The sequence below is a fragment of the Chinchilla lanigera genome, unplaced genomic scaffold (assembly GCF_000276665.1).
Source record: "Chinchilla lanigera isolate Chin_1 unplaced genomic scaffold, ChiLan1.0 scaffold00049, whole genome shotgun sequence".
Lineage (NCBI taxonomy): Eukaryota > Metazoa > Chordata > Mammalia > Rodentia > Chinchillidae > Chinchilla > Chinchilla lanigera.
The window spans coordinates 2,964,540-2,986,284 of NW_004955450.1; the positions used below are offsets into that span (position 1 = coordinate 2,964,540).

The 21,745-nt window shown below is 52.6% G+C and overlaps 1 protein-coding gene across 11 annotated transcripts; it reads right to left on the minus strand.

Moving 5' to 3' along the window:
* Positions 1–7,334: 7,334 nt before the first annotated feature.
* Ppcdc (phosphopantothenoylcysteine decarboxylase) lies at positions 7,335–20,495 on the minus strand. Of its 11 annotated transcripts, none has more exons than XR_001235857.1 (7): positions 20,322–20,461; positions 18,692–18,899; positions 12,214–12,309; positions 11,259–11,387; positions 8,173–8,341; positions 7,679–7,922; positions 7,335–7,505 (listed from the first exon to the last, which is right to left on the minus strand). XR_001235857.1 is itself a non-coding variant. In XM_013518852.1 (7 exons), the coding sequence occupies exons 3-7, from the start codon at positions 14,974–14,976 to the stop codon at positions 7,837–7,839; spliced, it is 513 nt and encodes a 170-aa protein (XP_013374306.1). In that variant the 5' UTR covers positions 14,977–15,114; positions 16,597–16,684; positions 18,692–18,781; the 3' UTR covers positions 7,335–7,836. The 11 variants fall into 11 exon arrangements, 9 of the variants coding, with proteins under 9 accessions (XP_013374306.1, XP_005393580.1, XP_005393579.1 ...); XM_013518852.1 differs by lacking the exon at positions 20,322–20,461 and adding exons at positions 14,944–15,114; positions 16,597–16,684 and having other exon boundaries at positions 7,335–7,922; positions 18,692–18,781; XM_005393523.2 differs by having other exon boundaries at positions 7,335–7,922; positions 20,406–20,495.
* Between the last annotated feature and the right edge of the window lie 1,250 nt (positions 20,496–21,745).

Below are 21,745 nucleotides of genomic sequence, written 5' to 3' on the forward strand. Positions count from 1 at the left end.
CCTCCTGCCTCAGCCTCCCGAGTGCTGGGATTACAGGCGTGCACCACCATGCCTGGCTTCTCCTTTCCTTGAGTTTATCTTTCTACCACTCTCTCACATTTTCAGTGCCTTCCCTGTCTTCTGAGGTCCTCATCCTGTCGCCTCAGCTCTTGTTTCATGGTTGCACATTTCGTACCTCTTCGTATCATCCGGTCAAGGGGAGCTTCTTCAAAGCTGCTTCTGCTCCCTGATCATTTCTGTTCACGTTGGTCTGCTTTGGCCTCTCTTGGCTCTTTGTCGGTGGGATTGCCTGTCGTGAAGTCAGTTGATGGCAGCGGAGGAGGGGGAGGAAGAGGGAGGAGAAGGGAGGACAGGGAGGGAGGAGGAAGCAAGCGGGAGGAGGAAAGCAGGAGTGGGGGAGGAGGAAAGGACAGGGAGGGGAGGGGAGGGAGAGGGAGAGCCCAAGCCAAGCCTCACACCTTCCTACTTCGCCCCTCTGACCAGCAGCGCCCTTGAGTGTCGGTCTCTGCTGCTGGTTGAGCCCAGGCTGCCCGCCTCTCAAAGGCCAATACTCACAAGTGGAAGCTGGGGGAAAGGGATCGGGTCATTCATGGCTGCCTTGGGAGGACAGAGGGGCTTAACCACAGCATTCCCCCTTGGGGGGCTCAGGGGAGCAAAGGGCTTCTGTAGGGAGGGAAAGGAGGAGCAGGGCGGGAGACCACATGAGGAATGTCAAAGCGGCCTCCTCTTCTGCAGAGCACCAGAGGCTCTGTCTTTTTTTTTTTTTTTTTTTTTTTTTTGAGGCCCTGTCTTGCTGGGCTGGCTCCTGCGGGTCAGACCAGAGAGGAAGCGCTGAGGAGGGATGCTTCAAAGGTATCACCCCCTGAGCAGGCTCCGCGGAGCTGAAGATTAAATAACCCAGAAAGCCAGCAAGGGACAGAAACTCTGTGATGGGATTGGGAAGGAGCAACGACCTCGCAAAGGGCAAAGGGCAGAGACAAGAAGGATAACTCCAAAGGAGCAGCCCTGCACATTTTGTTCGCAAGGAAACTGGATAATAACACATCCCTCCTCCTAGCGTGGCCTCCCCTGTCAGAAGCTGGCCTAACTGGAGATTATCACAGTGAGTGAAATAAACCGGACCCAGAAAGACAAGTTCTCCCAAGTTGGGGAAATCTAAAAAGGATGACAAGAAAGGCAGGAGACTGAAATGTAGGATGCCTTTTATCCCAGCACTCAGGAGGCTGAGGCAGGAGGATCTCTGAGAGTTTGAGGGCCCCTTGGTTTACACAGTGAGTTCAAGGTCAGCCTGGAACATACCGTGAGAACCTGTCTCAAAAACAAAACAAAAGAAAAAGAAAAAGTAGGAGATCCTTACTAGATACAGGAAGGGACTAGCAGGAGGGAGGAGTGGGGGTGGGGTGGGGGTACTACCGATATTGAGGGCTGAGGAATTTACTCCCCTCTACCCACTTGAGCTCAAGCACCACCCTAAGACCATCCCTCCTCAAATCAGTCCCTCCACCCCCTTGAGGCCAGGGAACGCCCTAGGAGCATTCTATATAACTCCGGACCCAAGCACAGGCAGAGCCTTTTTCTGCTCTCTTGCTCTTGAGCCCCAAGAGCCTGATTTATCCTGCCCTTCCGGGACAGCGCTCAGGCTCCATGGTCACCACGCTTCCTTGGTCCCCACCTTCACCTCCTTCCTCCAGCCCAGTGCTACCCGGAAGGGAGGTGTTATCTAAAGAGCCTTGGAATGCGGCCTGGTTTAAATTATTTTTTATGAGTTTCTTCATCATGAAAACCTCTGAGGAGTCACTGACCATCTCAAAAGGACAGGAAGACTTTTTTTCTTTTTTTGTCTTGTTGAGACAGGGTCTCACTATGTAGTTCAGGCTGGCCATGAGCTCACTTTGTAGCCCAGGCTGGCCTTGGACTTGCAACGATCCTCCTGCCTCAGCCTCTTGAGTGCTAGGACTACAGAGTGCTGGGATTACAGGCCTGTGCCACCACGCCCAGCAGGAAGACATCTTTCAATTCCTAAGTAACTTCTAACTAAAATGCCGATAAGTGGCATAATTACCCCAGTTCTCCAGACTGCAGGAGTGACTCTTGGATGCATAAAAATGTATCCAGCAGGGCATAGTGATGCATGCCTGTAATCCCAGCACTTGGGAGGCTGAAGCAGGAGGATTGCTGCAAGTTCGAGACCAGCCTGGGTTATAGAGTGAGCTCAAGGCCAGCCTGAACTACACAGCCAGGCCCTGTTTCAAAAAGACCAAAAAAAAAAAAAAAAAGTATCCAAACTCACCCTTGGGACAGAAGCCTTTGTAGCACTGCCCACCTTCTTGCTCAAAGCTGTAACTGTATCTACTTTACAAGGTACTATCCAGACTTCTGTAAGCCCATGCATCTGGAATGAATTCTTTCACCAATGGCACAAAGAGCCAAGGACCAAGAAGCGAGGAACCAGCTTCTTGCTATGTCACGATTCAGCTTCCCAGTAAGTTTTCTCCACTAAAATTCATTTGGAGGCTTAATTCCTCGCTGTGGCAGTGTCAGGGGTGAGCCTGGTAGGAGGTATTTGGAAGGGTAGAGCCCTCAAGGCTGGGATGGCACTATGCACAGAGGGAGTTTGCAATGGGGGGGGGAATAGATTGGTTATTGCAAAAGCTGGTTGTTCATGGCAAAGCTGCCCCTTATGTTGGCGCAGACCCTCTTACTCCTCCACTTTCTGCTGTGCACAGGGCAGCACAGGGCCCTCAGGAGAAGCCAGGCAGGTGCAGCCAACTGATCTTGAACTTCCAGCCTTTAGAACTGGAGCTCAGTAGACCTCTTTTCTTTATAAATTACTCACCCCTGGGTGTTCTGAACAGGAATAGACTAAGATATTCCCTTAAGTGAGGATACCAGTAGAAATCTTTGTTTGAGACAAGGTCTTCCTCACCTTGAATTCACAACAATCCTCCTGCCTCAGCCTCCCAAATGCTGGTATTACAGGCTTGTACGCTCAGCTTATTACAGTATTTAATTCTTTTATTTTATTTTATTTTATTTTTTGTCTTTTTGAGTCAAGGTCTCACTATGCAGTTCAGGCTGGCCTTGAGCTCACTTTGTAGCCCAGGCTGGTCTCGAACTCGCAACAATCCTACTGCCTCAGCCTCCCCAGTGCACGCCTGGCTATTTTGTTATTGTTAATTAATGTGAGGATACACCCGGAGATCAAGACTGTGGGAAAGACTAGATTTAATTTCATCTAGGTACAAGCAGGCTGAAGTCAGAGTGATATTGATACAGGAAAATAGAAACTCCCAACCGGAATGATATCTGGGATGAGTCTGTGTTCTCTAAAATCGAAGAATGAATTTTAGGAACAACAGAGGTTAAGAGCAGAATATATTTATTGAGGGAAAGAAAGCTTCTGTCCAAGAGAGGGACAGAAGCGGGGCCCAAGTAGGTTGCCCAAGACTCTGTCTTTTCTAGGGACTTTTATAGAGCAAAACCACGAGGTGAGGTGGGTCCAAGGTAGGGGAAAAATGGACAAAACTATGGTCAGTCAATAAGAATTGTTCAGGTAAAATTGATTAAATCAGGATCAAATAGGGATGCGTCAGGTAGGTGGGGGCCATGAATACAGAACAGGGGCTTTTCCTGTAGGGGGTTGGGTCAAGACTCTTCAAGGAGATTGCTACCTATTCAGAATATCAATCCCTGATGTTTACACCTAGGGAGGTATGTGGGTGTGTTTGTTTAGTCCTTTGTCCTGAGGTCTGGCCCATAGCAAACAGCATCTTATGTTGTCTTTTATGTTGGCTCCTTGGGGAGCCTGGCCCTGTTTGACTGCCTATAATATATCTAACTCAGCTGCCTATAACAATATCAGCAAATATCTGGAAGGGAGGTGTCTTGGCTACTTTTCTCTGGTTACTGGGACAAAATACCAGATACCCAAAATTAAGGAAGGAAATGTTTATTTAGCTCACAGCTTGTGGAGGTTTCAGTCCATCATCAGCTGGCTCCAAGGCAAGGTGGCACATGGCACAGGGGCAACAGTCCAAGGTGGCAGAAGACAGCAAAAGCAGCAAGAGCACAAGGAGGGGAACAAGCCTCTTTTCCTCCCTTATATTGTATATGGGCTATCTGCCCACGCCCATACCATCTCCCCAGCTCCGTGCCCTCCTCTTCCACAAGCCAAGGATGTTTACAAAGTAAGGACCCTGGCCCTCACAAGGCTAAGCATATATAGGGTTTGGGTTTGGGGGTTGTAGTCCCAAGGAATCTGGATGGAATGTTTGAAGTCAAAGCTGCAATGACTATCAGCACAAGATCAGCACAGCTGGGGGTCTCCCAGTGCTTCAGGGAGACTGCAGGTCTGGTCCTAAATTTCTTTATGGCCATCAGTTCTGTTTGCTAAGGGCAGCATGGATTCCTGTTGTTTGTAGAAGGCACCATGTTTTTTGGGAAGGTCTTTCTCAGTCAGGCCTGACAGTTATTCGCTACTTTTTAATCTCTTATTGTGCGCGATTTATAAATTAAGCGTTGCCATAGGTACGCATGGGGGGAAATGTAGAATACACAGGTTTGGTACTCTGAAGTCGCAGCCATCCACTGTGTGTCAATCACCTTCGCTCAATGGGACAAAATACCTGACATCTGCCACTTACGGGAGGAGAGGCTGAGTTTTGCTTACTGTTAAAGAAGGTTGGGCCGGGGACGTAGCTCAGTGGCACAGTGCCTGCCTGGCAAGCACGAGGTCGTGAGTTCGATTTCCGGTACCAAAAAAAAAAAACAAAAACCCAAAAATAAAGAAGGTCCATAGCTGGCTGGCTCAAGGCAGAAATGTCAGGGCGGAAGGGTATGCGGGGAAAGCGGCTCAACCCATAACAGTCAGGAAGCAGAGTGCTGGGAAAAAGAGCCAGGGACCAGACACAGTCCCCAAAGCTGGAACCCCACAACCCACCAGACACAAGTGTGTCTCACTAATCTTGGTCTCTCCAGCCAAGCAAGCTGACAACCAAGCCTAGCTATCACATTCCATCTAATGTCAACGCGACACCGATACACATTTTCTTAAACTGCACTTAATCTCCACATAAAGATATATAACAATGTCAAAGTTCTGCCCAACGTGAGAACTTTCCCGAGTGCAACCAAAACCACACTAATTCCTTCCTCAGTATCTCAGTGGTCCCAGCACTGCTCAAAGGTTCAAGTCCAAAGTCTCCTGTGGCTGGGCATGGTGGTTCATGCCTGTAATTCCAGCACTCCGGAGGCTGAGGCAGGAGGATTATTGCGAGTTCGAGACCAGCGTGGGCTACAAAGTGAGCTCAAGGCATAGGGAGATCCTGTCTCAAAAAGACAAACAACAACAACAAAAACAACAAACAATAAAGTCTCCTGTGAGGGCCAGGGATGTAGCTCAGCAGTACAGCGCATACCTGGCAAGTGTGAGGCCCTGAGTTGAATTCCCAGTACCAATAATAATAATAATAATAAATAAATAAATAGAAAATAAAGTCTCCTCTGAATCTCATGGCAAACTTTCAGGTGTGAGTCCCTATAAAATCCAAACAGCAAATCAGGCATGCTGGTGCACACCTGCAATCCCAGCACTTCGGAGACTGAGGAAGGAGTACTGCCAAAAGTTCAAGGCCAGTGTGGGCTACATAGCAAGACTCTGTCTCTTTTCTTTTTCTTCTTTTTTTTTTTTTTTTGAGACAAGTCTCACTCTGTAATTCAGGCTGAACTTGAACTCACTATGTAGTTTAGGCTGGCCTCGAACTCATGGCAATCTTCCTGTCTCAGCCTCCCGAGTGCTGGGATTATAGGCATGCACCACTATACTTGGCGGAAAGACCCTGTCTCAAAAAAAAAACATACTCAGAAGCATTCTGCGGTTTTCTAGGCGTAACAAAGAGTTTATTTCTCTAAAATAAAAAAAAAAAAAAAAAAAAAAAAAAAAATCTAAACAGCACTTAATGAAAAAGATGACAGAAAACAACAGGACCAAAGCAAGAATGAAATTCACCAGGCAAAACAAATCCTGTAGCTCAGCTGGGCATGGTGGTGCAAGCCTGTAGTCCCAGCAGTCGGGAGGCTGAGGCAGGAGAAATGTTGCAAGTTTGAGACCAGCCTGGGTTACAAAGTGAGCTCAAGACCAGCGTGAACTGCATAGCAAGACCCTGTCTCAAAAAGACAAAAAAATAAATAAATAAATAAAATCTTGTAGTTCTATATCCAGCACTGAGGCAGGTTGTGGTGAGGTATGGAATCCAAAGGGCTTGGACAGCTCTGCCTCTATGGTTTTTCTTTCCTTTCTTTCTTTCTTTCTTTCTTTCTTTTGTTTGTTTTTTCTTGTCTTTTTGAGATAGGGTCTTGCTATGTAGTTCAGGCCAGCTTTGAGCTTACTTTGTAGCTCAGGCTAGCCTTGAACTTGCAACAATCCTCCTGCCTCAGCCTCCCGAGTGCTGGGACTACAGCACAGGCGTAGTAGGATTACAGGCGTGTGCCACCATGCCCAGATCCCTATGGCTTTTCTGGTTGCAGCCCTCATGGCCTTTCTCTTGGACTGGCTCTGTTCCCTGCCTGTGGTTTCCATCAGCAGATGTTCCATGTTCGTTGAATTTCCAATTCTCTGCGTCTCTATGGTAGCTTTGGCTTCTCTCCTACACTTTATCCATTACCCTCTTGGAGGCTCTTGGTAGGAACTATGACCCTGCTACACCACTTCGCTTGGCCTCCCAGACCTTCCTTTGAAATCTGTGTGGAAGCCTCTGTGACCCCACAACTTTTACGGTCTGCATCTCTGAAAAATCCACACCAAAGTCTGCTGCCAGCTGAGCCATAGCTGGGCCCCCTTAAAGCATGGCTGCAGTGGCCTCTGACTGCCAGATGACTGAAGTTGGGGCAGACTTTCCTTGGCAGCACCCTGGGGCTCTCTTCTCAAAGCAAAGTCTTTCAAAGGAATTTACCCTTTACACATTGAGCCTGTGATGGGTGGGGCCTGCCCAATTCCCAAGATGCTCTAAGTCATACACTGGGAGTCCTGGACTGTATCACCAGTAGGTAAGGAGGATGGCATTCTGTACACATTATCTCAATTCTCTCAGCAGCTCCTTGAGGACAGGATGTTAATACAGATGAGGGTCAGAGAAGTAAGGTCCTAAACCACAGTCTACTGTTAGTGAGTGGCTGAACTGGGACTTGAACTAGAGGCTGGGTAGCTTCAGAGCTGTCCATCCTTATACATCCATATGATATGGAGACATGAGACCAATCATCAGTCAGCAGCCCAGACCCCTCTCCAGCTTTATCTGGCAATGCCCATGATCTCTGAGACCACAAAGAAAGATAAGTCTGCTACAAGGTCACTTTTATTTATTTTCCAGTGCCCCCAATCTCGCAGCGTGGTGTGTGGGAAATCAGACGGTCTTGCCACTTTTGTGTGGCATCTTGGCTCCCCACCAAAGAATGTCCAGGGCCACCATGCCAGTAATCTCCAGCCATGGTGTTCCCAAAACCAATTCCTGAGAGAAAGGTAGAATCAAGATGTCTCAGTCCCTGAGCTCCCCTCCCAGGAGAACAGGGACAGCCTCCCTGGCTTGCTGAGCCCATTCCAGCAAGGGACAAGGAGGGACCCCAGTAAGCAGGCAGCTCTTGTTGAAAGAAGGTGGGGCCTGAGCCATTAGTCCAATCTGACCTGGAGCAGGTTGGGTCTCTAGGAAAGCTCCAAGCAGGTCCAGGCCAGACGTCTCCTCAGCAAATGCTGGAGCCTTCACCAGATTCGGCTGACCTCCTCCTTCCTTCTAGCCTGAAAACACACTGAGGCAGGGTGATGTCCGTAACAGAAGGCCCAGTTCAACTCTGCTGGATGCCACAGTGGTGGGAGAGGACTTCTTTCACTTTATCCACAATGGTCTCCACCTCAGCCATGGCCCCTAGACCTGGATACAAAGTTCTCCTGTGGCCCAAGCTTGCCCAGGCACCCCGCCCAGCGACCTAGAACAGGTGTGAGGAACCCTCAATAGTGCACGGGCCAGGCACTTCACGCCCACCCACTTCATCCTAATCCTCGCAGACACAGGGATTAGGACCCCCATCCTCCAGCCAAGAGAGGAGAGCTGCAACAGGCCAGGATGACAGCCCCAAACTGACCCCTCCATGGCCTAGCCTGTGGCCTGCCAGGGTACCCACCTTGGTCTCCACACACCAGCTTCTTGGCCACGCAGGGAACCTCGGTGTAGCCGAAGGCCTTGAGCTGGCCCACCTGCTGTGCTGTGACCGGGTGCTCCCACATGGCTGTGTTCATGGCAGGGCAGAAGAGCAGGGGCTTGTTGCGGTCCCAGGCCCGGATGACACAGGTCTGGGAAGAAGCAGTGTTCTGCTGCTTGGCCGCTACCCATCCCCAGCCCCCAGTCCTCCCACTGTCCTCCCACCTATGACCAGCAGCCCAGGTGTAGGTTTGGGATGACACAACACGCCTTTCCCTCAACCAATGCCTGCAATGGCTGACCCCTCCCACGAGAAGCCCCCTTGAGCTCAAGTTTCTTCCCCACTGGCTGTCAGCTTTTAGGTGGGAGCAGCCCTGGGAAGCAGGGACTGGCTTTGTGGTCACCAGGAAGCTGGAGACTGATTACTCATGGAGGAGAGAAGGACTTAGCACCAGCTCTACTTCTTTTATTATTTTATATTTTTTGAGACAGAGTGCCATTATGCAGCACAGGCTGGCCTTGAACTCTCAGCGATCCTCCTGCCTCAGCCTCCTGGGTGCTGGGATCACAGCCATTTGCCACCACACCCAGCTACCAGCTTTACTGTTGAGCCAAGAAAGCCCTGGTAATTAAAGGTCCAACGGTGACAAATGCCTCTCACATGTTATCTTAGGAACCTTCGCTTGGTCCCTATAAGGAAGGCACTGAACCCTCTCATGAAAAGGCAGCAATAGTCCCTGAGGGATGAACAGCTGTGCAAGGCCACATCTGGATATGGATGTGGCCCTGAATATCTGTCGCACTAGGCAGCCTCAAGGCTTCCAAGGCTGGGCTGTCCCCAGGTCTCCCGATCGAGTCACAGGCCAGGGCCCAACCGGCTCACCAAGCTCAGTGCTGTAGGCTTTGGAGTCCTGTGGATGAGCCCTCATCTCTTGCTGTGATAACCTGGGCAGGTCATTTAACGCCAGGACCCCAGCCGCTTCTGTGCAAACAGCCCCTTCCACAGGTGGCCCCGAGGACCGAGGTGTGACTGCTTTCAAAGCTCAGCACAGGGCTGGCCATGGACAGCTCCTGCCCGGGCTACAGGCACAGGCTTGCTATTCTCGGGCTGCCGCAGGACAAGGAGCTCCCCAGGGAGACAGGGCTGGAACCTCCTCCCGGAAATGGAGTCCATCTGGGAAAAGAGGGAGAGCCCAGGGCACAATGCCGGGAAGGGGCCAGGCCGCTGTCTGCCCCTTGTGGGGCTGGCCTCTCCTGGGACAGCAAACGGCCTCAGGGGCTGGCTGCTTACGCCGGAGCTCCCGCTGCTTTCCCACCAAGTAAGCTCAGTGCACACCCAGGCCAGGAGTGGACAGTTTCGCTCACACTTCCTCTTGGTCCCAGGCCACCTGCTACTTCTTAGAGGCCACAAGGTCCCTGGAAGCCCCTGACAGCGGCAGGGGGGGCAGGGCTGGGCGGGGCTCTAAGCAGAACCTGACAGCTCCGCCTCTCCCCGTGGCTCTGCACCTCCAGTCCCAGCACTTCCTGAACAAACCGCAGCAGGAGGGAGGAGGGGGCCTGGTTCCCACAGCCAAGGGGTGGGCGCTGGGCCAGCACCCTGGGCTGTGCCCTTGGGAATCTGCTGGGTGGGGGGGCTGAATACACACCCCCAGACCTGCAGCCTAAGGAAGTCACCTTCCCTTCTTGCCTCTGACTACCCACTTGGCACAAACTGGGCCCCAGGGCCTGGAGGTGGAAGGGCCAGAGGTCATACTGCTCTCAGGATACCCCAAGCTTCAGGAACCAGCAAGAAAGGAGCTGAGAAGAAGCAGCTGAGCTTCCTTTCATGGATGAACGGGACATCCACAGAGAGAAGACAAGGCCACACCCAAGGGCTACAGCTTGGGTAGCTCAAACGCTGTAAGGACCGAGATGCTGGGACACATCTGTGCTTTCCAGTGCGACCTTCAGAGGCTAACGGCCCACCCTGGAAATGTGTCCCACTGCCCAGCAGCCCTGGAGCACAGAACCCCGAGATTTCATGGGTGACGGCAGCTTCAAACAAGAAAGGGAAAGCAGGCTGGGCTGCACTCTGAGGCTGGCCTGTGGCATCACACCAGGGCAGCCCAAGCCGGGGGCTTGCAGCAGTGGTGGCAGGCGCCTGCTCCGACCTGCTTCCTTCTGTCGGCGTGACAGCGCCTCAGCCTCGCTTCCTCCCTACTCCCAGCCACGCCATCTAGTTGTGTCCCTCTGGCCACCCTGTGCTCCTGTCACCACCAGGCCCCTGGGAAGCATCTCAGGAGCCCATGGACAAGCAGCTAAGAGCACCAATCTCACATCTGGCCCTCCGAGTCCTGACCCAGCTTCGGAATTCACCCTCATCATCGCACCAAACTCTAAAACACTCGCAAGCAGAAGTGAAAGTTCTTTCCCACAGCATGCAGGCTCCATTTATCCAGTGCCCAGCGGAGGCCCAGGACTGACTGTGGCCACTGAGGACCACAGTCCTCGCCCGCCTGCGTGAGGGTCAAACCCTCTCTGTCCAGACTGAGTGCTCTGGGTGTCCTCAGTGTGTGAAGGTGAAAGCTCAATAATTGGGGTCTAGTCACGGACAGGAGGAGAACAGTCACCCCCAAACCTTCCGAGGATGCTCTAATACACAAAGAAGTTCCTCTTGGAGGGCCATTCCTACCCTGTATAGCTGGACATGTCTGTCCCCTCTCTCAGTGTCCTCTAATATAGGAGACTGAGTCACGATCCTGGGATGAAACTACAACACAGCTGGTGCTCCGTGAGGCAGCAGATGCCTGTATGAGGTTGCCCCCCTGCACCCGGTTCCCAGGGAGAAGGCAGAGGTGGAAGAGCAGGTTGAGGCCAGCCGGTGACAGAAGATGAGGAAGGGCAGGGACACTGGATGCCCCAGTAGCACCATGATATCCAGTCCCTCCACTGGGCTGGATCTTCTGCCTGCTGTACATCGGGTGGCACAAGCACAGGGGGGGCAGGAGGACTGCATTGTCCTGAGCAAACCTGGGTCCCACAGTGACAAGGACACCTGGGGAGGGACGAGGGTGCCAGGGAGTCACTCACAAGCAAGTTGTCACAGATGCCACTGGCCACCTTCCCCAGAGTGTTGGCGTCCAGAGGAGCCACCAGCATGAGGTCCGCCCATCGCCGCAGCTCAATGTGCAGAACCGGGTCAGAGCGGCACTTCCACATCTGGGAGGGAGGACAGGGTCATGGAGAGGGCCATGTCAGTGTGGGCCTGGAACCCAGCGGGCCACGTGATCTCCCACCTGAGTCACCCCACTCTTTTTTTTTTTTTTGGTTTTTAAGACAGGATCTCACTATGTAGTCAAGGCTGGCCTCAAACTCACAGCGGTCTTCCTGCCTCTGCCTGCTGGGAGTGCTGGGATGACAGGCGTGCGCCACCCCGCCCGGGTAAACATCATCCCTTCCTGTAGCTAGCCTGGCAAGCAGCGGGCCTTGCAGCCACAGCCCGATAGAATCCAGGCTTGCGGAAACAAACGCCCCTTGTCCCGCCGAGCTATTCCCTTTATGGTCTGGTTTTCAGACAGCTGACATCTGGCAGGGAACCCCGGGCGGCTGCAGGAGGTGGGAGGCTTGGGCTGTCCCAGCCAGGAGAAGGCTGCGGGTGGTGAGAAATGGAGGGATGGGGAGGGGCACAGAGGCTGCGAGGGGCACCCAAGGCTGAGACTATTTAAAAAGCCTGGCAGTGAGGCCCACGCTCAGCAGCCCTGGGAAGCCAGGCCTCGCTGCAGCCACATGGCTGGGGCGCTGGGAACAGCTCACTCTGTGGTCTCATCAGCCTGATAAGCACAAGGACACTCAGCCCGAGGCAGCCAGAGCTGAGCTCTGCAGGGCGGAAGGGACAGCGGGGCCGGACAGATGTTCTCTGCGTCACCACTGCCCGCTGACTCAAGCTCAGCCCATCTGCTCTGGCTGCCAGGGCCACAGGCTACAGGGAGACGACCGTCCCGGCGATGGATATGTGATGATTCTCAGCCCAGGGCCCAGCACTGACCTCCCACTCATTAGTGTCACTGTAGAGGGTGACAGGAACGTCCTGGGGGCTGTAGAAGTGCTTGGCTCTCTCGGTTGTGACCACTGTGACTTCCAGCTGTCACCAAGAAAAGGGGGAGAAACTGTTACTGGAAGCACAGGCCCAGAGGCCACGCAGGGTTGGGCAGGCAGCCACTGTCCTTACAGGCTGGCAAGGAGGGGGACTTCCCCACCTCAGGGCCAAATGTTTGCACAGTGAATTCTGCTGTCACCCAAAGGTCAGGTCCTACCAGGTGCGACTGTTTCACTTCCCCATGGCGGGTGGCTGAGGGATGAGTCACCAAGTGCCCAAATATAAAAGGCGGCAGGCGTGGCCACTCTGCAGTGAGGCTCTCGGCCTGGGATGGCAGGAGGGGAACTCAGGCAAAGAAGCCACCCAAAGCCCCAGGGGCCGGAGCTGCCGTCCCCTCATTACCTCCAGGAACAAGGTCTTGCAGATGCAGGCTGCAGGCAGCTTCCAGGAGAACCAAGCCGTGGGCTCCACAGCACCCCCTTACAAAGGGTGGGTGGTCACCTCCTCCCCAGAGCAAACAGCCCTGAGAAACAGTGCCTCCAGGGAGGGCCCTGGTGGCTGTGTCACTTGAGAAACAAGGCATCACACTAGCAAGAGGCAGGAGGTGCCAGAAGCCATGCCTTTAAGCACCACTGAGGCAGGGGAGGACATCTGTCCAGGAGGAGTGACCCAGGCTGACTTGGATGAGTCCCTGGTAAGCCAGCACAACGGCAGGGGCAGCACGCAGGGACGCTGCAAGGCCTGCACAAGGCGCTACACACTTTTGAGCTCACACATGAACTGGAAAATTTCACATGGGAAATTCAATGTCCCGGCTTCTCCTAAACTACATAGTGAGACCTTGTCTCAACAGCCCCCCGACTAAAAAAACCCAAAACAAACAAGATAAATACCCCCAAACAAATAAACCACAAAGCAAAAGAACCCCAAAGCCAGGCACAACACACGAAAGGGTTTAGGTACCAGGGCCCCTCTGGTTCTGGGGATTGTGGCTAGGCAAGCACTCTGCCACTGCCCTCCCTGGTCCTTTTCTTCTTGAACCTCAGTAAACTCTCCAGGCTGACTGGAATTTGTAAGCCTCCTGCTTCAGACTCTTGAGTACCTGGGATTATAGGCGTGCACCATTACACTCTGCTACAATGAATGCTTTCTCGCTTTTTGTTTTGGTTTGGTTTTTTGAGACAGGGTCTTGCCATGTAGCTCGGGTTGGTCTTCAACTCACTATGTAGCCTGGGCTGGCCTTGATCTCCTAGCAATCCTCCTGCCTCAGCCTCCTGAGTGCTGGGATCACAGGCATGCCCATCATGCTTAGTAAGATTTTTCACTGGCTGTGAACAGGCTGATCACGTCTCCAGACAGTCTTGGAGGTCATCCTAAAATTCCATCGCAGTATCACCTGATTCCAAAGGTACTTTATCTCATCCCCAACTAAAATTGATGCACCTTGTTCCCAGTGAGCCCAATACAGCCGCTGTGACAACCCCTTCCTGAATGCTCCCTATACAAGCACGAGCCTGTATTGGCAATCTGGAGGCACTTCTTCTGCCTTCTTGATAAACGGGCGCCAAGCCTCTCCACCCCTGGCCCCCGGATATCCCCACACATCCTGAAAGTCACCAGCCATGACTCTGTGACCTCAGCACCCAGAACAGAACTTGTTCTAGGTCAGGAGATGAATCACCAAACTCGTCTTAGTTCCCTCCTATCACTGTCCTACTTTTTCAAACTCAAAGAGGGTGATCCCAGCACTCAGGAGGCTGAGGCAGAAAGATCTCCACAAGCTTGAGGCCAGCCTGGGTTATGTATAAGTTCAAGGACAGCCTGGACTATGCAGGAAGACCCCACACACCCCCCAAAAAGGGCCAGGCATGGTGGCCCATGTTTGTAAATCTTGCCACTTACAAGGGTGAGGCAGGAGAATTTCAAGTTCAAGGTCAGTCTGGGCAACTTAGCAAGATTCTGTCTCAAAAAAAATATAAAGGGCTGGGGACGTAGCCCTTTATGGGTAAGGTATTCCTGGGTCTGATCTCTAGTACCACAAAAAAACAGAAAAATGATAGAGAAGTAGGGGATCACTCCCATTTCTCATCTCCTCTGCTGATGTCACCCTGGCCTTCATCCTCAGACACTAATTCCATTCTTTTTTCTTTCTTTCTTTGTTTCTTTTCTTTTTGCAGGGCAGAGGGTTGAGACAGTGTCTCGCTATGTAGCTCAGGCCGGCCTTGAACTCACAGCAATCCTCTTGCCACCTCCACACCACCCCTGGTGCTCCAGTCCTTGGTCTGAGTTCTCATGCTGCCTCTCGGCAGCACAGAGGGGTCTTGGGTGATGCAAACAGCCTGTGCCAGGCAGGTCCTCCAGTGCCCCTCCCTGACCCAGACAGGCAGCCACATCCTTGGTGGTGACCCGGGCGAACAGTGGACAGGCCCGGGCCGGTTCTTCTGGTTCTTGACGGATGCCACTGGATCCAACTCATCAGCCCTCTGGCTTGGATCTTTCAACGTCATTCATTCAAAAGGGCCTGGGAGCCACGGGCTGGGCCCTGGGTCCGCACACATTAGAAAACAGGGTGTTGGGGCTGGGGATTTAGCTCAGTGGCACAGCGTCTGCCCAGCAAGCGCAAGGTCGTGAGTTCAATCCCCGGTACCGGAAAAAAAAAAAAACAGGGTGTCACGCTACCTTCTGAGGTCCTAAATCATCCAGACCATTCATTCATTCATTCATTCATTTGACTTTCCAGCAAACGCTAGACTCTCAGCAGGGCAGGGATTCTCCCAGGCCTTCTCAGCTCCTCCTGCGTCCTGGTAGCAGGCATTGCAGGGTTCCTGACGGCCAGTCCCCATTGGGTCCCTGTAGAGATGCAGGACAGTTCTGTATCTAACACTTCTACCCAGAAGCCCCCCGTACGACAGGCCTGGGGCCAGCCAGACCTCATTATATCAGCTGCCTGCACTTTGTCTAGCAGTTCTAGAAACAACTTCCCAAAACCACTCCATGAGTCTGGTTTTCTGTTCTCTGCTGAAGAAACAGCAAGGATCCTGACCTGGCTGGGTGTGGTGGTGCATGCTTATAATCCCAGCACTCTGGGAGGCTGAGGCAGGAGGACTGTAAGTTCCAGCCCAGCCTGGACAACTTAGGCCTCCACCATGTCTGTCTTCTTGCCTGGGCTTGCAGGCTGCTGGCAGACGGCCAAGGTAGACCAAATTCAACACCCAAGGTCACTGCTGCCCAGAACAAACCTGGGGTGCTGGTGTCAGGGCCCCATACAAAGCTTCAGGACACTGCTGGTGGCTTTTCTCCCCAGCTGCCAGTCCATAAGGCTTGTGGCTAAGTCCACCCCTCCTCCCTGTCCTCCTCGTCCTCGGCTGGGTTGATAGCACTCCAGGGACACCTGCTGGGTCAGGAGCATCATGGGCCAGGGCTGCAGAAGCATCCAGCTCCCTGCAGCCAGCACCTGCTGCTTCCCGGTTGGGTAGACCCGGGTGTCCTGGAGGGAGGCTTATGTCTGGAACACACTGCTTCTGAGGGTGACCCAGATGGGGCCTGCGGGGCTCACCTACTGAGCCAGGCCTCAAGATAAAGACAGAATGAATAGGTCTACATGACTCCCCAGGGGATAAGCAATAAATTGAGAATTAGGCTACAGTTGGTCCAATAAAGTCTAGATAGACATCAGTCCCCCAGTTGAGTGACAAGGACCTCTTGATCCATCCCTTCCAAAAAAGGTCTTTGAAAAAAAAAAAAAAAGGTCTTTGTTCTTTCCATATGCACTTGCTACGTGACCTGCTTCCCCTCGGGATCAATATTACTAAGTGGCTATGCTTGTAACTGTATTGGTTGATCATATTTTCCATTGTTGTTGTTTTGTTTTTTGTTTTTTTCCGGTACCGGGAATCAAACTCATGACATTGTGCTTGCCAGGCAGGCACTGTGCCGCTGAGCTAAATCCCCAGCCTGGTTGATCATAGTTTTGACCCAAGTTGTACCCACCTCATGATTTGGCTCTATAAAACTTCCCCTGTGAAGTGGGGTTCACAGCAACCCACTTTCAGGTCCCTTCTTTTCTCTTACGAGCTATCTCTCTCAATAAACTTTTTCTACAGTTAACCTCCATTCACTAGAATTCATTCTTGGATTTGGTGGAACATGAACTCAGTGTATCTGACATATAGCAGGTTGGGAGTTACATTTCCCCTATTTCACTGGGATGACCATGGCCAGCACACCGCATGGGACCCTGCAGCACAAAGCCAGGGTGATGAGCTGTCCCCTGCAGGATGAGTGGCATGGGGACCTGTGCATGGGCAGGGGACAGGAGGGGCACTCTCTTACCAGCCCAGCACCCGTTGCATGGGGAGTGGGGTGGACAGGAAACACATGCTGTCAAGTGCTTCTTCCAGGCCTGGTCTGTGCTTGGCCACTGGCACAAGAGACAAACTGTCATCTATGCACCCCCATCCCCAGCCCACATGTGTCCCCAGGAGGCCAGGCAGGGGGTCCTTCCTATCCCAGTGCCCTCTGGCTCCAAGCTGCTGCAGAACTGACCTGTCCTCCCAGCTGGACATGCAGGCCAGAGGGGCTGGGCATCTCCCTCCCAGGGAGCTTGGTCAGCACACCCCAGGTGCAGCTGCGGGGGCTGGAGGAAGTGGTGGGTGCCTTGCCCCAGTTCAGCTGTCCATCTGTTTCCTGGGCTAGGCCTCCTGTCCCCACACACCCAACAGGAAACCCACTTGCTCCGGGTCATGGGAAAGGAGTGTGTGGTTCCCGCCTCCCAGGGAGGTGGTGGCAGAGGCCCTGCAGCCCTTCCAGGCCCCGGTGCTCAAGGCTCCACCAACAGCTCCCACCCATGGTTCTGGGCACAGGAGGAGGTGGCAGCCCCTGGCGGCACTGCCCCCAAAGTGCTGTGCTCAGTCTCAGAGCAGCCCCTAGATCCTGCTTATCCAGGCCTAGGGGTAGGGAGGGGGCGACTTTCTCGCTAGAAGTTTGAGGAAATTAAAAAAAAAAAAAACAAAAAAACAAAACAAAAAAAACCAAAATAAACCTTCCTGGCCTCTGACAGGGGGCCCCATGTGGTCATCTGTGGGTGAGCAGCGCCCCCTGCTGGGAGTGTCAGACACAGTGCCTGGGCCACACCACACTAGGGATCTGAAGATTCCAGTATGGAAAACACTGGAGAAGAGGACTCTGTGGTGGTGGGAAAGGGGTCTAGGGATGGGAGACCGGAGAGCAGGAAGGGGAAGAGGGGTAAAAATGATTTAGATTCGATTATATGTATATGTACCAATTCTGCAAGATGAATGTCATTGTGTATTAAAAACATGTACTAATAAAAAAAAAGAAAGAAGAAACACAGTCTGAGCCCAGAGACTGAACATCTCCCAAAACCTAGTGTCCAATAACATGAATGGAGTGCAATATGACCTATGGTTCCCTGATATTAGTCTAAAAGGAGAGGAATGGCCAGGTTGGGTGTTGCATGCTCATGATTCCAGCACTCTGGGAGGCTGAGGCAGGAGAATCACAAACTAGAGTCCAGCCTGGGCAACTTAGCAGACTCTGTCTCAAAAAAAAAAAAAAAAAAAAAAAAAAAGGCCAGGGATATAGCTCAGCAGCACAGCACCTGCCTGAGTTTGATTCCTGGTACAAAAAAAATAAAAAATAAAATTTACAAAGGGGATGGAGCTCAGTGCAAAGGCCCTGGATTCAATCCCTAATTCTGGGGGGTAAAAAAGAAAAAGAAAATTCATAAAATAAAAGGGGGGGAATAAAACCGTGTAGGCTGGTGAGGAAGGCTTCTGCGTGGGCTCTGAAAGGTGGGAGGAGCGGAGGGGGCAGTGGGGCCTGATGGGGTGTGCCCCAACACGATTCATGGGGCATGGGGGCCACAGGGACATAGACTCCATGGACGCTGAGGCCAGACCAGGAAGTGGAGCCTCTGCCTGTAGATTCCATTGTTCCAGGCTTGGAACTTCCGCCCCAAGCCCCTTATACAAAACCAACCGAAGCTGAGGCTGCTTGACCAAGAACAGGGAGCAGAGCTCCTTACCCAGCTCACAATGGTGGCTCAGGGGACCTCTCTGAACATCTGAGCCAGCAGTTTGAGACCAGAGCTGTGCACCACAGTGCCTATGACCAATGGGGCAATCACAGTGTCCACCAAAAAGGGACAGAGCCACTGCAGGAGGGTGAGAGGGGTGCTGGGGACCTGCTATACCTCCTGGTCCTCTTCTGTGGGACCTCAGGAACTAGAGCCAGGGGACAGGCACCCTCCTGCACCATGAAGCTAATCTAATTTATCCTGTGCAGGGGTCTCTGTCCCATGGGGGGACCTGGACAGATGAAACCATCAGGAACAAGAAAACGCCATGCACTACAGAGGAACGGACTGGTCCCAGGGCCCACTGCACTGTCCAGAAGGGATACTCACCCCAGGAACATCCAAAAGCTTCGACACCAGAAGGGGCAACTTCAGGGCAGCCACACTGCCAGTGACACCCACAAGAACGTGGAATTTTCTGTCCACCTGGGGTGTGGCGACCGTCCTGGAGGCACTTGGTTCCATGAGGGCTCTGGTGGCTTTGGGTTCCTGAAGCCCACAGGGCAAGGGCTCCAAGAAGCAATGTGTGACTCAGGAACTGAAGACGAACAAAGGGCATCCCCTGAATTCACGTGTTCAGCCAAGAGGCAGGCAGAGCACTGGCACGAGACCCTGCCACGAGCTAGGCTGCCAGGGAACAAGCAGCCCAAGCTTCTGGCTGCTCATATTATGGACAGCTAAGCTAGACGGAAATTAATAGGTGGTCAGAGAGGGATCAGGCCCGTGAGGGAGTCTGTGCAGAGGATGAGAAGCATCAAAACTGTGACTGGGGGCAAATTTAAATACAGCCAGGCCTAAAGAAAAAAAAGACAGCCAGGCCTGCGGGCCTCCCTAGAGATAAACAGCAGCCTGAGATTGTACTGTAATTAGAGCTACCTGATCCAGTAAGCCTAGATAGACATCAGGCTCACAGGCCGGTGACCAGAACACCGTGACCCACACTCCCATCCCTTTCCAGGGATGCCTTGGCTCCTTCTATGTCAGAAGTGACAGATAAGCCAAGGTTAATGATACCTTGCCATACAGCCTTGCTACATGCTCACTTCCCTACTGGATCAGTAACAGCTAAGCAGCTACACTTGTAATCCTCTAAGTTGATTGTAGTTTGACCCGCATTGTGATTCTGCCATATAAAATAACCTTGGACAAAGAGCCTCTGTTGCAACCCACTTTGGGGACCACTCCTGTCTCTTAGGAGCTTTCTCTCAGGAAATCTTTCCCACACTTAACCTCTGTCCTTGAATCCATTCATTATCAGGAGACACCTATTTGGCACATCTGACGTGTAACAGGTTGGAGTTATTACCCTGTGACAGTCACAGTGGGTAAGAAAGTCAGACCCTGACTATAATCCCAGCAGTTGGGAGGCTGAGGCAGGAGGATCATCTTGAGTTCAAGGCCAGCCTGGGCCACACAGTCTGAACTACATATCAGGACCCTGTCCCAAAAGAAGTCTGAGCTGCAGAAAGAGCTGGTGGGCAGGCTGCCCTGGGCAGGCCTGAGAGCTGTACTCACTGAGTCTCCAGGACCCAGGGTCCCAGCCAGGCAGGTGAGCTGCAGCTGGAAAAGTGTAGCCTCTGTCATTTAGAAAGACGGGGTCAGGGGTGTAGCTCAGCACAGGGCACTTGCCTAGCACGTGAGGCTGAGTTTGATCCCAGGTGCACGCGCGCACACACACGCACACACGTACACACACACATAGGGCCAAAGAGCCCGAGTGTGTGACGTCTACATCTCCTTCTCTGAAATTTAATTCAGGTTTCAGGGATGCCTGCCAGCCCCAATACAGGCAAGGGTGGAGCCAAGCCAGAACTAGGCATAAGAACGGTAGCAAAGTAAGAGAAGTTTGAACGGGCAAAAGCTAGCACCACACAGGAAGGGTGAGGGACCGGGGTCAAGGGTAGCACCAAACGGAAGGAAGTAGCTAGTAGGGATCTGGAACCCATGGAGGCCCACTCACCCCCGAAGCCGCGATCACGGCTCCTGCCTCCCGCCTAGGTTGACTCAGGACCTAACTAGTCACTCAGCCCCCGACGCTGCTCACCCCGCCAGGTGCCTCTAAGGGAAGGCCCTAAATATCGCGGTACTTCACTCGACCTTCCCACGGATGCCAAATGACACGCAGTCTCGCGAGAGCACTGGGCCGGAGCAAGGCCGCATAGCCTGCTGGGAGTTGTAGTCCACTTCTCTGCACGCAGGGAGGTGTAGTCCACTGGGTGAATTTTGACACAAATCCTGACTCTGTTCTTTGTATTCTCTGGAACGCTCGCCAAAGCCTGGCCTCACTGCACAAACGCCTCTCCCCAACCCACACATTCACAGTATCCAGGACTTGGGCACTTTACACTGGGTATTTACCACGTCTTATCTGACAAATCAGATGCCAGTGGTGGGGGGGGGGCGGGGGGAGGGACAAACAGGGACACAGAAAAGTCTAGCCCAGGGTCATCCATGAAGAAGAGCAACATGTGTGGCAGAAACGCCTCTCTATGAGGGAGTCCCTTGAGGTGACTCTTTCAGGTTGACTAAGACAGAGGACTGGAGCAGCTCTACAGGCAGAGGCCACAGCATTGGCCAATGGAAAGCTGCAGGAGAAAGAATGCTGGGTGCATTTCCTGCCTTTATTGTCCAGCATTCAAGGACTCCAGGACCTTTAGTTCATGAGGCTGCTTACCCCACAATGGGGTCCCAGCATGAGTACTAAGGAGCTCCAAGCTCTTCTGCCTTGTCCACAGTGACCATCTAGACATTGATGGCAAACCTTTTAGAGACAAGTGCCCAAATTGCAACCCCAAACCCACTTATTTATCGCAAAGTTTTTTTTTGTTGTTGTCTTTTTGAGACAGGGTCTCACTATGCTATTCAGGCTGGCCTTGAGTTCACTTTGTAGCTCAGGCTGGTCTTGAACTTGCAGCGATCCTCCTGCCTCAGCCTCCCGAGTGCTGAGATTACAAGCGTGCGCCACCACGCCCGGCTATTGCAAAGTTCCAACACTGCAATTAAACCTAAATACTGAGGTATGAGTTTAGAAAAACAACTCATAGCCTGGTGTGGTGCTGCATGTCTATAATCCCAGCACTTGGGAGGCTGAGGCAGGAAGATCACTGTGAGTCTGAGGCCAGCCTGGGCTACATAGTGAAGTTCAAGGCCAGCCTATATGACAAAGGGAGACCCTGTCTTAAAAAACAAAGCAAAATTTTTTTTGTCTTAAAAGAAAAACAGCATGCATGCCATAGGTTCACCACCGATCCACACCAAGCCAGCTCTGTCCCAAGTCCCTGCCGCCTCCTGCTTTCTCCTCAATGTCACAGCCCCAGCCTCTAATAGACACGAGCCTCTGAGGAACTGCAAGGCCTACCCAAGGCCGCCTCAGAGAAAGAACCA